This window comes from Oryx dammah, unplaced genomic scaffold, assembly GCF_014754425.2.
Source record: "Oryx dammah isolate SB20612 unplaced genomic scaffold, SCBI_Odam_1.1 HiC_scaffold_14, whole genome shotgun sequence".
Lineage (NCBI taxonomy): Eukaryota > Metazoa > Chordata > Mammalia > Artiodactyla > Bovidae > Oryx > Oryx dammah.
In genome coordinates, this window is record NW_024070198.1 from 13,064,409 (window position 1) to 13,086,370 (window position 21,962).

At 40.7% G+C, this 21,962-nt stretch overlaps 1 protein-coding gene across 5 annotated transcripts in view; it reads right to left on the bottom strand.

Moving 5' to 3' along the window:
• Positions 1-1,284: 1,284 nt before the first annotated feature.
• CPEB3 (cytoplasmic polyadenylation element binding protein 3) overlaps positions 1,285-21,962 on the bottom strand; it is a 157,959-nt gene continuing 137,281 nt past the window's right edge. For all 5 annotated transcript variants that reach the window (XM_040254520.1, XM_040254519.1, XM_040254522.1 and 2 more), the window contains one exon: positions 1,285-5,088. In XM_040254520.1, coding sequence (XP_040110454.1) covers positions 4,861-5,088 — 228 coding nt within the window. In that variant the 3' untranslated portion in view covers positions 1,285-4,860. The remainder of the gene's footprint in view (positions 5,089-21,962) is intronic.

Consider the following 21,962-nt stretch of genomic DNA (forward strand, 5'->3'; position numbering starts at 1 on the left):
AAAGATAACTTTTTTTCACTAATCTGTGACTAATCTTTCACTCAAACCTTGCAAGTAGAGATGTCACAATACTCAAATATTTAGGTAGGAGCTTTACCCAGTTAAATGCCATTTTGTTGCTAATATAATAGATAAAAATGAAAACTAGCAGTTATTTGCTAATTGCATAAATGCAGTACATTCTGCATTAGCCCATGCCTCACTAACAAGCTATAAAACACAAGATATAGGCAGAAATCTAAGCATAATCTTTATAGCACTAAGCAAATTTTTCCAATTTCTTTTCTTCTGTTCCTAATCACTTATTTGTAGTTAATGTAAAATTCCAACCAGTAGTATCCAATTTGTTAAAATTTTACATCACAACTTGATCTAATCTATATATTATTTACAAAACTGAATACATAGAGCATACCCAAGAGCCAACTCTGGACGTGTGCTTCTCTGAGTCATTGATAACCGTGCTTCCTTGACAAGGGCCCTGGAGGAAGCCAGCAAGGACTGGGGAAGCACACCCTCCGTCTAGAGCAAGTCATAGGATGTTCTGTTTACGCAACACCAGTTTTGCAGTTGTATGATTTTGGTTTAATTTTAGGTGCCGTGACAATGACACGCTGCCTTAATAGCACAGCTTCAAGGTGAGTTTGGGTGCTGGAAAAGCAGCAGGAGGGCAGACAGATCATGCTGAGTGGCCGGATGTGTTGCCACAGTAAGGGACAAACAGGGGCCACCATTCACAGGGAGCAGGCAGGGCTGGGGTGGGGGCTGCGGAGTGGAGGAAGATGAAGTCTGAGGCTGTCTGTGTACAGTGGTGACCTCCGAGTGTGCCGCCTCGCCAGGTCACCCATGTGCTCAGGGAGGCCACCTGGGCAAGACGCTGAGATCCAAGTCTAGCCACCCAGAGGGCTGGTCCTCTCAGAGACTTCCTTTCACTCTCAGACGTCACCACTGTAAATACAAGGCAAAGATGTGGCCTGGTGAAAGGTACTGTCTCATACGTGGACAGCAGTCAGTGGCAGATTCTCACACACACACACACACACACACACACACACGACAGAATGAAGAGTTAGAGGGGGGAAAGCAATGAACCACTCTGTTGACCTGGCCAGGTTCTCAACCTGGTGGTGTCTCAGCAACGGGTGACTTCATCATCAGAGCCACAGATTTGGCTGCACCTGGTGTTGTATAAATCCACTGTGACATCCCCAGAGAACTGTACTGTGACATCCCTAGTCTTACACTAAACCACTGTAATAAAGGAAAAGGCTTGTCGAAATCTCACATGTTCTGCTCATTCTGTCATTTTATTACCAATTATCCATTACATTTTCCAATCACTTTACATAACCAACCATTTTCATCGTCGTCACACTATTGTAAACCACATCAGCAAGTTAATACATAAAGCTTTGCATTTCAAAAAACTAGACACTTTAGTAACAATATTACAAAGGTTTTAGCTTCAAAAATAACTGAAAATGAAAAAAATAAACTTTTAAAGAATTAGCATCATAAAATTAATTTATTCCAAGTAAAAATACAAAATAATATTATGACATTGACCAGATATGAAAGTCCCTCCCAGAAACAACTCTATTAATGATTGAGAAAGCACTCCTTAAAGAAAATACGAAATAAAATGAAAAATATGTAAATATGTTTAATTTTTTTCTTAGCAAAAAATCTTTCTAAAAATAACAATGAAAATTTGTCTCAGTACAAAGGCTACATTACTATTGAAAAAATACCAGCATGAAGAAAAGGTACATATTTGACAGTAGAAAAATGATTTCAGTGAATCACAATGTCTAAAGTTTGCAATGAAAATAAATCTGCAATAAAGATTTATGCCTTTTTTCTTTTCTTTTTTTTTTTCTATTTTTTATACAAACAGTACAAACAGTATTGCACATAACAACAAATAGTCGAGGTTAGGTTATAGCCTTCAAAAAATCGACTAGTTCAAGTGTCACATCAAGGAAAGGCCACAGCAGGACCTGTGATACCCGGGGGCTTCCCATTAAGTTGCAGGTCAGAACACCTCTGTGTTTTTAAAAAATAATTTTTTTCGAAGGACCCTCTCTTTTAATATAACATTAACAACTTGGGGGCACATTTATTTACAAAAGAAAAGGGAACATGTTATAATTTAATAAACTAAAAAAAGTTCTCTTTAAAAAAATACAAACAGAAGAACTCTTTCACAATCCTGGTCAGTCGTGCACAATCAACGCTTGATTATAAATATACAAATTAAGGGAAAGTAGTTTCCACCACCTATTCACAACTTTCAGCACCAAATGGAGTTTATTTTTTGTAACCTATTCTTCATGACAATGTTTTTTCGCCTTCACGTCAGCTTTATGCTGTACAATCTTCCAGCATTTTTTTTTTTAAATCTCAGTGTTACTTTAGTACATGAAAGAGGGGTGCTTCTTCAAAAAGTTTTGCTTCTTTCACATAATTAGGTAGATTTCTGTAGGTTAGATATGATCTTTAATATTATAGTTATAAAGCTCTAACTTCTTCATTTTCAAAAACACAAATAAGCATGAAAAAAATAAAGTTACCCATCTGTTAAATCATTTTTCTTGCAGAATTAAATTAATATATATTTTTCTGAATAAACTTACTTAGAAAATATCATTTTCTTTCCTATATTTCAAAATTGAGGTATTGCAAAAGATCATGTCAGTCAGAAAGCATGCCTTTTTCCTTAAAAACAAACAAACAAAAAAATCTTCAGCCAACTTTTGAAAACGGTCTAGAATACAAAAAGTAGTAGTGCATAACAAAATTTCTTGTACAGATGAAAAAAACCACAAACATAGAAAAAAACAAACAGAAAACCACAGCTGGGCTGGAAAAAAGCAATTATTACCAAAAAGCCCAGAGGTAACCTCAAAGGGGGAGAATTCTAATAAGCATTTTTAATCCAGTAAAAAACTATTTCGTTTTTTTTTCTTTTTGAAAACAAACTATAGTTTGAGACCTGGTAATTGCAACTAAACACTGAAGAAACAAAACAAAACAAAGCGCTATTAACTTAAGACAGTACAAGGACATCACAGCACATAAAACACAGCAACTTAAGTCTATTCTGCAGTGTCATATCCAGTCAGATTGTCCCCAGAATTCCAAAACATAGGAAGAAGATTTAAAAAAAGACTTACACAGTCTCATAATCATTATGTGTTTATATATTACTATCTGCAGCCCAAGAGTGAATGCTAAAAAAATGTCCATGGTAGTACTAGCAGGTCTGAATTCTATTCAAGCTTTACAGGATAAATCCAGGGAATTAAGTAGTTAATTTCTCACCCAGACAACCAACCCTGCTCAGGCCATCTTAGTTTGTCCAGACATTTCTTTAGCATCACAATCACACAACTTTCTTAAAATGTGCCTAGTTTGTCAATTGACAACTTATCTCTATATACTGTATATATTCCTAGTGTTTGTAAGCTAAGATGAGCTCTTTGGTTTTCTGGACAAGGTCTGAAGCTATGTAAAATGGTGCAAGCACTAGGAGATTGTAACTAAGAGCTCATGTGTTAGTTAATAATATACCAGTTATGAACTGTCAAGTTTGTTAATGTCTGACACAGAGGCTTTAAACAGTTAAAGTTGGATCACAGTTAGACATAATCACTTTACTATATAAAATAAATTGCACAATATATAACAGAGCACCGCAAAGTACTTCATCTACCATCCACAAATTTGCTTTAAGAATATCCTACACCTAGGTTTTATATTGGTTGTAATATAGGTCATTCTGTTATGGGCTCTTCCTAATTTCAGAAGCATTCCATTTATTGAGGCATGCCTTCCTCCAGTCAATTACCATTTCCTTGAATGAAAAAAAATTTTTCTTTAAAAATCAGTATTTTATAGCTTATATAGATTCTTAATTTGTGCATTGTGGGAAGGTTTTATACTAGACATTGGATATAAAATTTATTGCATGCAGCAACCTGATTAAGTAAACATGCAGTCAGAAATAGTGACCTTCCTTTGAAGCTTTCTCAAGTCTATTCTGATCTCCTTTCGGCAGCTGATTCTATCCCTAAATCACAAAAGTGTGTTGTTGGGTTTTTTTGTAATTGATACCTTAGCCTGAATAGAGTATTATGGTATTAATAATACCATTTTAATAGCAGCAAAAGCTATTGCAGCATAAATTTACATAACACTAAAAGATCTAACCAAAATCCTCAGCAAAACAAAAATCAAACATGAAGGAAAAATAAAGATTCAGCTTATGAGGTATCCTTACATGTCAAAATAGAGAGCAACTAAAGGCTTATTTTCATTAAGGGTTATCCTTACTCTAAATGACCCCAACTAATGATTGCTGAATTGTTGTGAAGTTTTTGCTACATCCGCCACCTACTCACGAGTATTACCTTTGGTAAGTCTTCTCCTAGGGGCGATTCTCTAAGTTTCTGAAAATAAGTGCATGCTCCAGTTCAAAAACGATCAGAACAACAACAACAACAACACAACAACAAACAAACAAACAAAAAAATCACAGACATCAACCTGATGGCCGCTGATGAGAATGGCAGTCTACGAGTGACAAATCAGGTGTAAGGAATCAAGGTACCAAGCAGACAAAGGTGAGAATCAAAGTGCAAATCAGTACCGTTATACACTCTGCAATTCTGTGTTATACTGGACACTGAGTTCAGTAATATGACTGTAAATAATAATAATAATAAAAAGACCCATTTCTTCTTTAAAAATCGAGAACAAATGCACAGATTTCCAGAACACTGTAAGCCCTGAGGCAGTGCCCTCTCTTTTCCCTCCTTGTTATCTACTCCAGTACTTGTGGCTGGGTCTGCCCTGGGCTCAGCTCCAGCGGAACGGAACGTGGCGAGGGCGGTCGCCTCCCTCCTTCACCAGCGGTTTGTGGAATTCCCGCCCGGCGCGGGAATGTATGCTCGCCCAGCAGTATTCGCAGTAATACTGCAGACAGGTGACGTTGGCACAGAAGAACGGGGCAAACTTCCCACCACAGCGTGTGCCCTGGCACTCATCACACATCTGATCATCCAGCACATATGGCTTCACTTCCACCTGGACCCAAAGAGGAAAGACAGGAAAACAGATTTTAGCAAAGCTTCCTCACATTTCTTCCCCTCGAGAGCTCATAACGTAGCTTAATGTGTTTCAGTCAGGCTCAGTGTTGAACTCAGCTGGTTATTAGCAGTGGCTGAGTATATGGGCTTTGGGATCTGCTCCTTGATGTGCTGGTTGTGTGATGACAGGTAAATTCTTAACCTCTCTCCGCGCTCCTGTTGGCTCCATCTGTGGGTCTGTAAATTAGGTTTAACAGTGAAACACAGACACACACATATCTGTGTATCTGTATGGGCATTACAGGGTCTGCATCAGAGTGCTGGTGAGGATTAAGAGAGGAAGTGTGTGGAAAAGCACATGAGCTGAATCCTGAAGGCCGGCAGCACCAGGCAGTGTGTGACAGGCAACAGTGTTTCAGGGAGAGAAACCAGCGAGGACAAAGCCCCAGAGCAGGAAAACGGCAGGAGCTGGGTGGAGGGGAAGCCCCCTCCAGGCCGGCAAGGCTGGCTAAAGGGTGACCAAGGAGGCTCTGGGCTTTGGTTTTAAACACAAGCTTTCAAAACACTAACCTCTCTCAGTACTGTTTACAATGGGCCGGAGGGAAAGGAGGACAAGGGGGTCTTAAGAAACTACTATAATGATTGAGGCTGTTTTAGTTTTAGATTTTATTGCCTTAATCTCCCTCCAAGACTGGAAGCTTCAGTAGAGGACTTTTCAGCACAGTCCTGCAGGGGGCATTTTTATTCTAAATGAAGCAACGCTATATTATATAAAAACCAGGAGAGAGGAAGAACAAAAGTTACCCCAGTTTTCCCCCATGTTCTCTTCCTAGAAACTCAGACAGGGAATGCTGTTCATGTTTTCATGGTGAATGTTAGAAATAAGTAGGAAGGAGGCAAGTCTCTGTGTGATCGGGCTCTTTCTCACGCCAACCTCAGAGCCATTCTGGGCAAGAGCAAGCAACCCCTGCGGCCACTGGGGCTGTGGAGACGGGGATCCATGTTTTTTCTGATATAAGCCAACTGCCTGACGGGTCGAGCTGCCTCTGGACACAGCCAGGAGGTTCCAGCAGGGTCTGGGGCAGGCTACCCCAAGGCTGCAGGGGACAGGGTGGGATGAGCGGGGACGTGAGGGCTGCTGGGACTGGATTCTTGAGTTCCTGGTCCTTCTCTTCTAAAGGGCCCTCCACCAGCCTCCTCTGGAGTTCCGTCTCTAACCATGAGCTCAAGTCACCGGTCCTCAGCCAGCCAGAGATTTTTGCTCGAAGGCCCACTGGAGATAACCTGTCCCAGCCCTTTGGTTACCCAGGGGGATTCACTCAGGCTCCAGTTCCCTTCTCTTCCCCTCCTCAGCCTGACAGCTTAGTGAGTGGGCTTCAAAAAAAAAAAAAATCTCACATTCATCTCCCCATCATAATTAAAACTGCCGTGGCTCTGAGATCATCTGTCTGGTTCGGATCTAGGCCACATTACTAGTTGTGCAGGCTACTCAGGTACCCTGGGCCTCTGTTTCCTCATCTGTACCCTGGAGGAAAAGAAGAGCTCCTATGAGGAGCAAGTGAGCTGAGCCACGCCAAGCACACAGAACAGTGCCTGGCGTGCCATAAGCCCTAGTTAAGCATCACTGTCCCTCCTCCCGCTTCCGCTCTAGTCCCGCCCACAACACGCACCTGATGTGCCCAATGCCGATGACCTCGGCACTCCAGGCCTGCCTTGGTTCAATTCTCCTGCATCCACGCGAGCATTTCAATCATCTGCCTCTCGGTGTCCCTCATCTAGCCAGAAGCCCTCAGCTTCTCCCCTGCCTTCAAGAGTAGCCCAGCTGCCTCCGCAGAGCAGGTACTTGTGCCCTGTGACTCCAGAGTAAGCCACAGCCTTTGTGATCTGCCCGTCTCTGCTCTCTTTTCCCGCTTAAGGGCTCAATCCACCCAACAATTTCACATACCCAATAAAGTCCAGTCTTTCCTTTCTCTTTCTTTCTTAACATAAAATTAACAATCTTAGAGTAAACGATTCGCTGGCTTTGATTACATTCACAACGTTGGACAACCACCACCTCTACCTAGTCCCAAAACATTTCATCACCCGGAAAGGAAGCCTGTAGCCCACTAAGCAGTTACCCCAACCTTCTCCCCCTCCCCAGCCCCTGGTGACAACCTCTCTGCTTCCTGTCTCTGCCGATTTACCTATTTTGGATATTTTATAACAATGGAATCACAAAACGGTGACATTCTGTGTCTGGTTTCTTTTACTTATCATGATGTTTTGGGGTTCATTCATGTTGTAGCATGCAGCAATATTTCATTCCTTTTTGTGACTGAATAATATTCCACTATGTGTGGATATATGTGTATGTAGATATATACACAGTATTCTGTTTACGCATTCATTCATCAGTGGACATTCAGGTTGCTTCTACCTTTTGGCTATCTTGAATGATGCTGCTATGAAGGTACGTGTACATGTGTTTATCTGAATACTTGTTTTCAGTGCTTTTCAGTATATACTTAGGAGTTGATCTGCTGGGGCATATGGAAACTCTATGAATAGCTTTTTGAGGACCTGCTAAATTGTTTTCCACAGCAGCTGTACCATTTTACATTCCCACCAACAATGTACGAGGGTTTCAATTTTCCTGTATACTCACCAGCACTTGCTGGTTTCCATCTTTGTGATTCAAGTTATCACAAAAGAGGTGTGAAGAGGTATCTCACTGTGGTTTTGATTTGCATTTCCCTACTGACTAATGATACTGAGCATCTTTTCATATTCTTGTTGGCATTTTACACATTGGAAGAAAGGTCTATTCAAGCCCTTTGGCTGTTTTAAAAATTGGATTGTTGAGTTGAAAGAGTTTCTTTGTATGTGCTAGATACTAGACTTTTATCAAACATGATTTTGGGGAAGGGGGCTGTGCTGGGTCTTCATCGTGGCACACAGGCTTCTCCAGTTGGAGTGCTCAGACTCTCGAGTGCATGGCTCAGTAGCTGCGGCACGTGGGCCTAGTTACCCCAAAGCACGTGGGATGTTAGTTCCCTGACCAGGGATCAAACCTGCGTCCCCTCATTGGAAGGCAGATTCTCAACCACTGGACCTTTAGGGAAGTCCCTATCAGACATACGGTTTGCAAATATTTTCTTCTGTTTTATAGGTTGTATTTCACCTTTTTGAAAACGTTCTTTAATTAAACTAAAAAGTTTAATTTTGAAGACATCCAATTTATTTTTTTCTTTTGCTGTTCTTCTTCATGATGTCATAGCTAAGAGTTCACTGCCAAATCCAAGGTCAGGAAGATCTGTCCCTATGTTTTCTTCTAAGAATTTAATGGTTTTAGCTTTCATATTTAGGTTAATAGATTTTGAATTAATTTTGTATACAGTGTGAGACCAGGGCCCAACTTCATTCTTTAAGTGCCCCAGGACCATTTGTTGAAGAGACTATTCTTTAACCATTGAATGGTCTCAGCAACCTTGTTGAAAATTAACTACAGGCTGACCTTCCTTAGCTATTTCTGTCCCACAGGGAACTCCTCCTTCCTCTGAACTTAATACTCCGCTTTGCTCCTCTGGCATTTCCTGTCTATAGTCCTGCCTTGGTCAGCATCTTTCCTTATCTTCAAGCAACTTGAGGACAGAGTCCTGGAGCAAGGCACGATGGTGGTAGATCTGGGGAAGCATGTGGTCTGCAGAGACAGTGGGCTCCTGGCGGGGAAGGGAGCTGCAGGCTCATTAGAGAGTATATGAGCTGGACTGAGCTCCCTGCACTTGGAGGCCAAGAAGGAGCAAAGGGATGGACTGAGTGCCCAGGACTACCACCTCGGATAGGGTTAGGGTTAGGGTTAGGAAGGCGTGCCAGGAACTGGAAGTAGTCAGCTTCTCCACCTGCGGTCCAAGAGCTGAGGGCTGCTCTGCACTCAGGGTGCTCCAGCAACCAGATCTGAGCCCCAAAAAGCCCAGAAGGAGGATCCAGCAGTAAGAGAGAGGACTGGTCTGAACAAAGAGAATTCACACTCAGCAAAAAAAAAAAAAAAAGCTGCCTGTGGAGAATGGGACCACAGACCTTTGTAATATATACACACATGAAGAGTACTTGAGGAGAATACTTAAGTAAGGGTACTTTCCAGTTTTTCATATGTATACATTAATGTTACTTTTGTTCGGGTGTAAAAGTGACATTGTGGTTATATGGGGGCTTTTGTCCTTAGTTATTTTTAAGAGCTTAATTTTTTTTAATTGAGGTTAAAGTCATAAAGAATTAACCATTTGAAAGTGAACAGTCTAGGGGCATTCAATACATTCACAATGTTGTGTAAACACCACCTCTGTATGGTTCCAAAACACTTTCATCACCCAAAAGGAAACCTTGTACTCCAGTTTTGTTTTTTAAAGAACCTTTTAGAGATACATACTGAATTATATGATCTCTGGGATCTGCTTCAAAATAATCTAGAGTGAAGGTGGGAAAGTGGGCAGAGGTGTAGATGAAACAAGACTGGTCACAAGTCGATAATGATTCAAACTGAATGACAGGAAACTCGTGTGTTCATAACTGTTCTAACTGTATGATGGGGTTCATTACACTATTCTTGAAGGACAGGGAAGCCTGGTGTGCTGCAGTTTATGGGGTCTCAAAGAGTCAGACATGACTGTGACAGAACAATACTCTTTATTAAGACATTATAATAAGTTATTTTATTTATATAAAATATTATTGCAAAAAATTATTGTAAAAATTGTATTGTAAAAAATATTATATAAAATATTAAATGTCTATTATTAAGACATTAAAAATAAAAATTACTAAGACATTATAAATAAATACATCAAAACTGTGACTTTTTGACTAATTATCAGATGAACTGAAGAGAGGATAACATTGTTGAGATTCACTTTAGTGGGCTAGAAGATCAAGGGGTATAAATACTTCAAAGTTCTGGTTAAAAAATTGCAAATAGAGCTGCCTTATGACCCAGCAATCCCACTGCTGGGCATACACACTGAGGAAACCAGAATTGAAAGAGACACATGTACCCCAATGTTCACTGCAGCACTGTTTATAATAGCCAGGACATGGAAACAACCTAGATATCCATCAGCAGATGAATGGATAAGAAAACTGTGATACATATACACAGTGAAGTATTACTCAGCCATTAAAAAGAATACATTTGAATCAGTTCTAATGAGATGGATGAAACTCAAGCCGATTATACAGAGTGAAGTAAGCCAGAAAGAAAAACACCAATACAGTATACTGACACATATATACGGAATTTAGAAAGATGGTAATGATGACCCTGTATGCGAGACAGCAAAAGAGACACAGATGTATAGAACGGACTTTTGGACTCTGAGGGAGAGGGAGAGGGAGAGGGTGGGATGATTTGGGAGAATGGCATTGAAACATGTATACTATCATGTAAGAAACGAAGTGCCAGTCTATGTTCAATACAGGATACAGGATGCTTGGGGCTGGTGCACGGGGATGATCCAGAGAGATGATATGGGGTGGGAAGTGGGAGGGGGATTCAGGATTGGGAGCTCATATACACCCGTGGTGGATTCATGTCAATGTATGGCAAAACCAATACAGTATTGTAAAGTAAAATAAAGTAAAAATGAAATTAAAAAAAAAAAACTTCAAAGTTCTGGGAAAAAAATAATTTGAAGATGAGGAAGAAAAAAGAAAAATTTGAAAATAGATCCAGGAGAACCTAATAACAAAACCTACATGACTTAAATAAACTGAAATAACAAGAAGGGGGGGAAAGTGAGGAAATGTAATTAGATGACAAGAGTCCTGGAACTGCGTATCAAAAACTCCACCAGGTCCAGTCCGGAACAACGAGAAAAAACACACCCCCAGGTGTATCCCAGATATTGAAACCAAGTCCCCCTAAAACCTACTTCCCCTGTCCAGTTATGATTATCCTCTCTATCTAAAACTTTATGTTCTTTCCTGTCCCGCCCTCTGTTCCTCTCAGGATGGAGGAGTATCAGAAAAAAAAAAAAAGTGGGGGGGACTGCAACGGAGTAGGGCCGTGTGGGGCTCTCCTGGGTGAAAAAGCCTCTCTGTGTTCCTTGTTTGTAGAAAAGGGCTTTAGTCTCCATCCTGAAGCTCCAAAGAACAGACTCAAGCAGTTACTAATTAGGGGAGTGAGGAAATACAGAAACAAAGAAAAAACAGTCAAGAAGTAGGAGTCCCAGTTCCTCCTTAAGAGAAATTCATGACAATCTGACATGTATCTTTGAGCTGTTCTGCAGGAACTAAGACCCTCAGCCAGGAGGAAGGTGGTGACCACATGCTGCCCATAAGCATACAGACCCCAGACTGGTTGGAACTAGAAGGTTAATGATTAAGATTCTTGAGACACCACCCTGTTACCTCATCACCAACCAACCAGAAGAAAGTCATGTCCCCTGCATCCCTCACCCCGAACGCTGCCCTTCAAAGAAAGCCCTTCCCTGAAAGCGATAGGGAGTTCAGGTCTTTTGAGCATGAACTGCCCATTCTCCTTTACTGGTCGTGCAATAAACACTTCCCTACAAGCCGGCATCAGTGAATTGGCTTTACTTCGCCATGGGTGAGGGGGTCCAAGTTCAGCTGGGTAACACCCCTATGTGTACAGTTACTTTGTCTTTTTAGTTTTTGCTTCTATTGGTAATTCTGCAATAAAGATACCTTCCACATGTTCTCACATCTGTGGTTTTACTTCTAAGCATTGGGATTATGACATTAATGACAACCAGCAGTAGGATTATTGGGTCAAAGAGTATACACATTTTGAAGAATTTACCAGTTTACCTCTTTAAAGGGTTGTAGCAATTCACATTTCTATCAGCAAATGATAAGTAGTTATCACTTCTTTTAAATGGTCTCCAGATGAGAATAAAATGACATTAATTTTCTTCTTCCTGACTACAAAGAAACCTGAACATCTTTTTAGGTGGATTGCCTATCAATTCTTAATGTGAATTACCTTCTATCCAGTATACCACTATGTTGTATGTCTTTTTCTTGCCAATTTTTAAGAGTTCTTTGTATGGTACAAATAATAATCTAATTTTTTTTTCAAATCCATAATTTGCCTGTTGACTTTTTTCAGGGCATCTTTGCCATTTAAATGTATTTTATTTTTACATAGTCTAATATATTTATTTCCTTCTGAAGCTCCTAGGTTTCTAATCTTTTTTTATAAGAGTATCATCAATTTTTTACATTTAAGCATTTCTTTATGTGGATCCTATCTTTACGGTTTGTTTCATTACAAATAATTTACAATTTTTGTTCAAATTGTGACTATTTTCTCCCTTTTTTCCTAGAATAGCATAAAGCTGCTAATGTTCTTCCAAGTCTTTTTTTCCCAAGATTACAGTCCTTTCCTTCATTGGATTTCCAAATTTTAAAAACTTACAAGTTTGTAAGTTTTGTCATTTCTCCTGACAGAGAAATGATATCTTGACTAGCTAAAGGATTTGGGGGTCTTATCCTTCTCTCTCAGACTGATTGATAGTATTCCTTGGTGTTCAAGCTCCCAGTGCTGCATATGAAAACTCTGATGTCAGTTTTCTTCTTTTTTCTTCCGTTTGTAGGAGATAGTAATAGTAACTAGCTCTTTCACATGGAAACATGCAATGTTTTCTTTTTATCTTCAGCGTTCAGAAATTCTAGTGTTATGGAACCAAATTTGGGTCTGCTTGCCCACCATACAGCAAAGCCAATTAACTGACACTAGGCTGTGGTGAAGGAAAGTAAAGCGTTTTTTGCAGGGCCCAACAAGGAGAATGGGAGGCTCATGCTGAAAAGACCAGAACTCTTTGATGGCTTTAAGGGAAGGGCTTTAAAAGGTAACATTTGAGGTGAGGGTTGCAGGGGGCATGACCTTTTCCTGGTTGGTCGGTAGTGAGGTAACAAGGTGGTGTTTCACGAGTCTTAATTATCAACTTGGTTCCAACCAGCTTGTGGTCACCATGTAGTCACCATCCTCCACCTAGGGGCCGGGGCGGTCTTAGTTCTTGCTGAACAACTCAAAGATGTGTCATATTGTTGGATTTCCCTTGAGGAGGAACTAGGACCCTGTTTTATCACTGAACTGTACTTTCTTGACTGCTTTCTCTTTCTTGACTGCATTCCCTCACTCCTCTAATTAGTAACTGCTTGAGTCTGCTCCATGGAACTCAGGGAAGGCCTAGGAGACTAAAGCCTCTTTCTACAAACAAGAAACAGGGGACAAAGAGGGGCTTTTGTAGCTAGGAGGCTATTTCAATTCTTAATACAGTATGCAAGGAATAGGTGGTAGTTTAGTCGCTAAGTCGGGTCCGACTCTTTTGCAACCCCAGGGACTGTAGCTCACCAGGGTCCTCCGTCTACAGGATTTTCCAGGCAAGAATACTGGAGTGGGTTGCCATTTCCTTCTCCAGGGAAGATCTTCCTGAACCAGGGATAGAACCTGCATCTCCTGCATTGTAGGCAGATTCTTTACCACTGAGCCACCAGGGAAGCTCTCCATTTCATAGGGATATGGTTAAATAAAATGTGGTACATCTACCCCACGGACTATCATGCAGTTACAAAAAAGACTGAATTAGTGCTTCATTTGGAGGGATTTCAATAGCAGGGGGATATTAGGATCCAGTGGAATGATGGATACAAACACCTACTGCAAACTGAAGAACACTAAACAAACATTAGGTCAAGTAATAACACTCGTGCTGATACTTGAAAATGCAGTATGAATGAACGGCACCTTCTGTAGCATTACTGGGCACCTACCGACCTGGGGAGTTCACCTTTCAGTGTCCTATCTTTTTGCCTTTTCATACTGTTCATGGGGCTTTCAAGGTAAGAATACTGAAGTGGCCTGTCATTCCCTTCTCCAGTGGACCACGTTTCGTCAGAGCTCTCCACCACGACTTGTCCGTCTTGGGTGGCCCTACACAGCATGGCTCATAGTTTCATTGAGTTAGACAAGGCTGTGGTCCATGGGATCAACTCCTAGAGTTGGTGATGGACAGGGAAGCCTGGCGTGCTGCAGTCCATGGGGTCGCAAAGAGTCAGACACAACTGAGCAACTAAACTGAACTGAACTGAACTGTACCTTTCTGTGTATTCAGGCTTCCAGCTGAGCTTGGCACCAATATTCCTCACCACATGGGGGTCTGAGGGATCCAGTAAACACAATACTCAGAAGATCTGTCATAAAGCTCTATCAGTCCAGAGGCACCAGGTACAGGTACACACTGATGCCTTATTTAATCAACTTCTTTAATGAATAACAGATTTCTCATAAGTTATTTTTCCATGAAGCAGACATTTTTCCTTTTAGGTGCTAGACATCTTGAATTTTGATATTTTTAGACAGAAATCTTCCTAAAATGTACTATCTATTCTTCCCCCTCTCAAGCAAAGGGTACTACCAACACCCTTTACAGTAAGGTAAAGGATGTCTTGCAGGTAAGACAATGCATGGTCAGTTTTTCTGTCACCTCCTTCAAAATGTGTCTGTCTGCTACCACTGTTAATAATACCTTTCAAAGACCCTTTATAATTTTGCAACTTCAAATAATTTTTTAACTGGATTAAAAGCTAGATAATCACATTCACTGAGACTCGTACATTAAATAAGACTGAATAAAGCCGAAAAGTAAAGCATGTGACTTTTGGACCACCATAACCTCTCAAAGGGTACCAGTCACATGGTATCTCTGACAATAAGTATCAACAAAGAGAAGTAGCTACATGAAGGACATTGGTAGTTAGGTGGTCCTTAAGTTAAAGAAGAGTAATTATTTTCACCCAAATGGATTAATTTATTTGATGAATATTTATGGAGCACCTAGGCTTTTTTGGCTTCCCTGATAGTTGGTAAAGAATCTGCCTGCAAGTGCAGGAGACCCAGATTCAATCCCTGGATCAAGATCCCCTGGAGAAGGAAATGGCAACCCACTCCAGTATTCTCGCCTGGGAAATCCTGTGGACAGAGGAGCCTGGTGGACTACAGTTCACGAGGTCGTAAGAAGTGGACACAACTTAGCGACTAAATCACCACCTATTCCTTGTATGCCACTGTATTAAACACTGAAATATAATGGAGAATAAGACATAGTTCTCCCTCAAAACAGTTTATGGTCTATTTGAGAGCTTCTTAAAGGCATTCCCAACCATTTGCAGTGTTTGCCATATCCAAACACCATCTGTACTATTACTTGATGTTTTACTTGACTATCTAAATTCTATTTTTCACCAATACAGAACACATAACTATTAAAAACAGAAAAAGAACAGATGTACATACAACTGAATCATTTTGCTGTACACCTGAAACTAACTCAACACTGTAAATCAGCAATGTGTGTGCATGTGTGTGCATGCTCAGTCGTGTCCGACTTTGCGACGCCACGGACTGTAGCCTGCCAGGCTGCTCTGTCCATGGGATTTTCCAGGCAAGAATACTGTAGTGGATTGCCATTTCCTTCTCCAACATTGTAAATCAATTATCCTCCAAAATAAAATAAAATTTAAATTAAATTTTAAGTAAGATAAAAACAGGTTTCTCTGTTAACCACCTAAATCACCATTAAGGTACCATTAAGCTATGGCATTTTGGAGACAACCACCTGCTGGAATCATATTGGGCATATTGGCATCATATTACAGATCTACACTACCATTAAGTTTAAATACTAGAGCCTAACACAGAGCCAATCAAATCACCAAGCTGACCTTCTTGTTCAAAAAGGTTTACAGGACCAGGAAATGAGAACTTCCAGCAGAGAGAAATGCTCTAGTTCATACACACACCGAATGGAGATGAGCATGCCCAAGGATGCTGAAGAACATGTGCAACTTATTGATGAGGGGTAACTATTAAGGATAAGGAACACTGATGTGGGATGCTGGATAAATGGCTATAGGAAGATGGACAAGGGGAATAAAACATGCAGGATGATATAGATGGGAAGAAGCCATACTTTAATAATAAACTGATCTCAGTGCTAAGGCTGCAGTGCTTCTAACCAGGGAAAATATTTCACTCTGCAGTCTTGATATCAGTCAACAAAATGACCTCCCAAAGTAAATAAAGCAATGGCTAATAGCTCTTGGTAGCAAAGAAGTGATACCCAGGGAGATCATAAACTAATAACAGGCCCAGAGTTCTCTCTCCTTGGACCTGAAAGGCTGCAGAAATGAGAAAGGAGGCATTAGCCAAGGTCAGGCTCAGCTTGAATTATGGGTTAAAGGTTATGTTGAGAACAGTTACAGGATGGACCCTGCTGCAGTCTGCCCTTTGGTCATGGGAAAAAACAAATGAAGTCTGTCAGATACTCAGCCATCCCAAGGAAGGTAAGGCTTGTTTACAGGTGTCTAGTAGAGAAGGAGCAGCAGTGATGTCAGACAATGGAGTCAGAGTGGGCCAACTGGAGAGACGGGCCACGTGAAGAGGAATAAGGTACAATTTAATAGGGATAACTGTCTGGGAAGGCCTGCCCAGAAGTCAGGTGGGCCATTTCTTATCATCTGGAGCAACGTGCTTCCTGGAAAGACCATTTTATTTGGTATACAGAGAAGTCTGGCAGGCTACAGTCCATGGGGTCACAAAGGAGTCAGACACCACTTAGTGACTTAACAATAGCAACAACTCAAAGCTTTAATCATAATGTGCTCCTCATCTTCTTGGCATGTGTCACAGAGCACATCTTTCCAGGTCTAAAATTCACAATAACCTCATTACCAGCCTCCCCACTACACACAGTGTCTTAAGAGTTGCTAAAGAAAGTCCTCCACTGGCAGGCAATACTGAGAATGTTTAGTAGTAGTAGTAGTAGTTAAGTCGCTAAGTCGTGTCCGACTCTTGCAATCCCATGGACTTTAGCCTGCCAGGCTCCTCTGTCCATGGGATTCTCCAGGCAAGAATACTGGAGTGGGCTGCCATTTCCTTCTCCAGGGGATCTTCCTGACTCAGGAATCAAACCCAGGTCTCCTGCATTGCAGGCAGATTCTCTACTGACTGAGCTAAATTTTTAGTTTTTCAACTGACTATGAACCGGAATCCTGCTGTTCTGAGAGTAGCTGACAGATGCCTAGGAAATTAAAAGCAGCAACGTGAAAACAGCTTTTCCTTAGCAACAAACTTACCCACAACCTTCCAGATAGAGCAGATTTGCAGTAGATAATTTTAGTAGAAATATGGGGTAGATTAAGGAAAATGAGATGAGAATACCAGACCACCTGACCTGCCTCTTGAGAAACCTATATGTAGGTCAGGAAGCAACAGCTAGAACTGGACATGGAACAACAGATTGGTTCCAAATAGGAAAAGGAGTACATCAAGGCTGTATATTGTCACCCTGCTTATTTAACTTCTATGCAGAGTACATCATGAGACATGCTGGGCTGGAAGAAGCACGAGCTGGAATCAAGATTGCTAGGAGAAAAATCAATAACCTCAGATATGCAGATGACACCACTCTTATGGCAGAAAGTGAAAAGGAACTAAAAGCCTCTTGATGAGAGTGAAAGAAGAGAGTGAAAAAGTTGGCTTAAAGCTCAACATCCAGAAAACGAAGATCATGGCATCCGGTCCCATCACTTCATGGGAAATAGATGGGGAAACAGTGGAAACAGTGTCAGACTTTATTTTTTGGGGCTCCAAAACCACTGCAGATGGTGACTGCAGCCATGAAATTAAAAGACGCTAACTCCTTGGAAGGAAAGCTATGACCAACCTAGATAGCATATTCAAAAGCAGAGACATTACTTTTCCAACAAAGGTCTGTCTAGTCAAGGCTATGGTTTTTCCAGTGGTCATGTATGGATTAGAGAGTTGTACTGTGAAGAAAGCTGAGCACCAAAGAATTGATGCTTTTGAACTGCAGTGTTGGAGAAGACTCTTGAGAGTCCCTTGGACTGCGAGGAGATCCAATCAGTCCATCCTAAAGGATATCAGTCCTGGGCGTAAACTGGAAGGACTGATGCTAAAGCTGAAACTCCAATACTTTGGCCACCTCATGAGAAGAGCTGACTCATTGGAAAAGACCCTGATGCTGGGAGGGATTGGGGGCAGGAGGAGAAGGGGACGACAGAGGATGAGATGGCTGGATGGCATCACTGACTCGATGGACATGAGTTTGAGTAAACTCTGGGAGTTGGTGATGGACAGGGAAGCCTGACATGCTGCGATTCATGGGGTTGCGAAGAGTCGGACTGAGCAACTGAACTGAACTGAAGGAAAACGTAGCGGAAATGGGTTAGATTTTATCTTCTTTTTCCCTTTTCAAAGGATGGGACTGAACATTTTTCATATTTTTAAGTGCTAGGGGACGAAAGGTTTTAAAATATCTTTGTACCCGTCCCACCACTAGACATACTTACGTGTGCTAATGCTGACACGCTGTATATGTCTACAGAACACACAGAGATCTGTGAGCGTTCTGTTTAGCCTTAAGATAACTTTTTCCATGAAACAAAGAAGGTCCAGCTGACAAAATCCTACACAATCCATAGATTCACTCTCTACTCTGGTTTCCTTCCATGCTGTTTGGGAATGGGGCTGGAGGTGAGAATTTGAATCAGCCCAAACTAATTTTTAGTGGCAGAAGAATGGATTGTGTGGAGACAAAGGGTAAGAAAATCATTAAAGATCTGTGAAATGCATGACTGCCATGGCATCACCACCCCCTCAACCCTACAGGATGTAGAAGTGCAGAGCCCTCTGGCTCTATCCATTAACTGGCTATATCATAACCTTGCAGGCCTCAGTTTCCCCTACTATATTAGAGGTGTGGGCCAGCTCTTCCAAATAAGAAGACGCACTCATCAAGAAACTGCTGACTAACTGATACCCCTGTCTTATGGGGTCAAAGAACTTGAATGTCTTAGTGAGGTAAAAACTTTAAAAAATGGTGGCTGTCTTTTTTCCATTAATAATCTCATAAACAACCTCTATACTCAAATATGGGAAGGAAAGAAGAACATTTAATCACTTTAAACAGTTATGTTAAAAACGATCACAATTCCATGGTAGAAGACACAAAAAGAGTGTGAGGACAGAAAAGATGAGGGGTTGAGACCACAGAAGGAGAGACAAGACAAAAATGTCCCATGAAGTTCAGAGAAGAGGAATTATTTCTCTCTCTTTCTTTAGATGACCCAAACTCTATTTAAAAAACTATTTCTAGTCAAAGGTTCTGAGACTCCTAGTGCTTCAAAATAAGCCCATGTGGTATTATTTCAGACAATATTTGAACTCACTCCTGGGTGTTGCTTCCTCTCAAAGGGTCAAATCAAACATAGCTACAGCTACTGCTGGGAGACTTTAAAGCCAGATCAAGGCAAGAACCAGTAACAGGAGAAAATTAAAGTCTGGGTTGTGGGAGTTCCAGAAGCTGAAATCATCTGGGAACAGGCTGTCCGAGCCTTCACTTCTTTTGGTGTTATCTCATGTGTCCCAGCTGTGGCCAGGGACAAGGTGTAGCATTATCAACACTATGTTAGTATGGTTACTGGGTCAGATTAATCTTCATGAAGGCTAAAAATACAAAGCCTTTGACAGTCTTTAGCTAAAATTAGGCCCAATGTGTTTTTAGGTGAAGAGAGAAAAAATGATTAAATATGTGAAGAACTTGAAGTGCTTGCAAAGAAAGGTGCAGTGGATAACATCTGATTAAATAAAAAATTGGCTATTTGGAAAATAAGCTACTGAAAGCAAATTTCCTGTGCTATGGCTTCACTATCACAATGTTCCTTAAATAAAAGTATCAGAAAGCTCCAAATTAGCTAACAAAGTCAGATTCCCAGGTCCTCTCCACTAAACTAAAATAGAGGCAAAGGAACATTCTTTCCCAATGGTATTGTTGCTGTTAAGTCACTCAGCTGTGTTCGACTCTTTGCAACCCCATGGACTGCAGCATGCCAGGCTTCCTGTCCTTCACTACCTCCCAGAGTTTGCTCAAACTCAAGTCCATTGAATTGATGATGCCATCCAGCCATCTCATCCTCTGTCAACCCTTTTTCCTCCTGCCCTCAATCTTCCCCAGCATCAGGGTCTTCTCCAGTGAGTCAGCTCTTCGTGTCAGGTCGCCAAAGCACTGGAGCCTCAGCTCCAGCAGTAGTCCTTCCAATGAATATTCAGGGTTGATTTCCTTTAGTATTAGCTTCTTTGATCTCCTTATCCAAGGGACTCTCAACAGTCTTCTCCAACACCACAGTTTGAAAGCATCAATTTTTTGGCACTCAGCCTTCTCTGTGGTCCAACTCTCATGGGATACTGATTTGAAAACTCTCTTCCCTTCTTGTATAGGGACTACATATAAGAAAGATACAATAGATAATCTCAAATAATCAAAAGATGAAGAACTAGAAATACTAAGGGGAATATCGATCGCCCCTTCAGAGCTCTCCCCAGCATCCTTGAGTACGCAGCTGCTGTCTGCCTGCCCAACCCCAACCTTTGTAGATAAAAGATATCCGTCCAGCAATCCTATTTCTGGGTAGTTAAGAGAACTGAAAACAGGATCTTGAAGAGATATTTCCACTATTATGTTCACTGTGACATTAATAACAATAGCCAAAGTGTGGGAGCTACTGAAATGTCTACTTACAGATGAATGGACAAAGAAAATGTAGTATATACATAAAGAGGTATATTGTTCAGAATTAACAAGGAAGGAACTCCTTTCACATGTGACAACATGGGTGAACTTGAAGGACAACATGCTACGTGAAATAAGCCAGTCACAAAAGAACAAATACTGAATGATTCCAAATACTTTTATATGAGTTACCTAAGTGGTCAAACTCACAGAAAGCAGAAAGTGGAAAGGTGGCTGCCAGAGACTGGGGGCAAGGGGAACTGGGGAACTGCAGTTCAAAGCATATAAAGTTTCAGTTATACAAGACGAAATGTTCTAGGAATCTGTTCAGTAAGACACTGTGCTATAGTTAACAGTACTGTACCATACACGTAACGATTTGTTAAGAGGGTAGATCTCATGTGTTTTGTCACCACAATAAGAAAAAAAAAAGGAAAGAAACTGTATGTGTGTGCAACAAACTTGGAAAAAGAGCCAAGGAAGGGAAAAACAATCAACTGTTTATTAAACTTTTGAATTTGAACATGAAAGAAGAAAAGAAGCTGAAAATATTGTAATTACTCAACTGGGTTCCCTAGAACATTATTCCCAAGAGATGATACATTTTAGAAGAGTTCTATGATCAAAACATTTGTGACAAACTGCATATTGTTTCCCTCTTGGGTGTGTTCACTATGAAGATTAGTATATAAAAGACTAAGAATTCCCAGAGTAAACTGGCCTAGTTAACTTCCTTTAAGAAAGCATTTCCAAACCCATTTGACTCAGAAAAGGATTTCTTTTGGTAAAATAAATATTAAAAATCCAATGGATTCATGTTTTATGAACAATGTACAAAATGATGATTTTAAGAACTAATTTTAGGGATAGATTCCTGAGCAGGGAAGACCTTCCTACTGAGAGTTCCTCCCCTTTCAAAAACTCAAATAACTAACCAACTTTACCATTATCTTGCCTGAAATATTTAACTCTTTTTATCATGTGAAATTCCAACCAGATGTCTAATGATCTTCCAGAAGAGATCAAATATTAGTCATTTATGATTTCATGTAAATTAATGTTATCAGTGTGACTGTATATTGACAGAATGCTTTACAGCCTTCAAAACCACTTTAACACACACACACCCATGTCTTTCCTTCAAGGAATACAGTAAGTATAGGTAAGACTAAACTTCAGATTACCTGATTCTAGTCTAGTATTCTTTCTACTAGTAAAAAGGCTTTACAGATCGTGTTGGTAAATGATAATGTCAACTGCATGATGTGTTTCAAGTTATAAA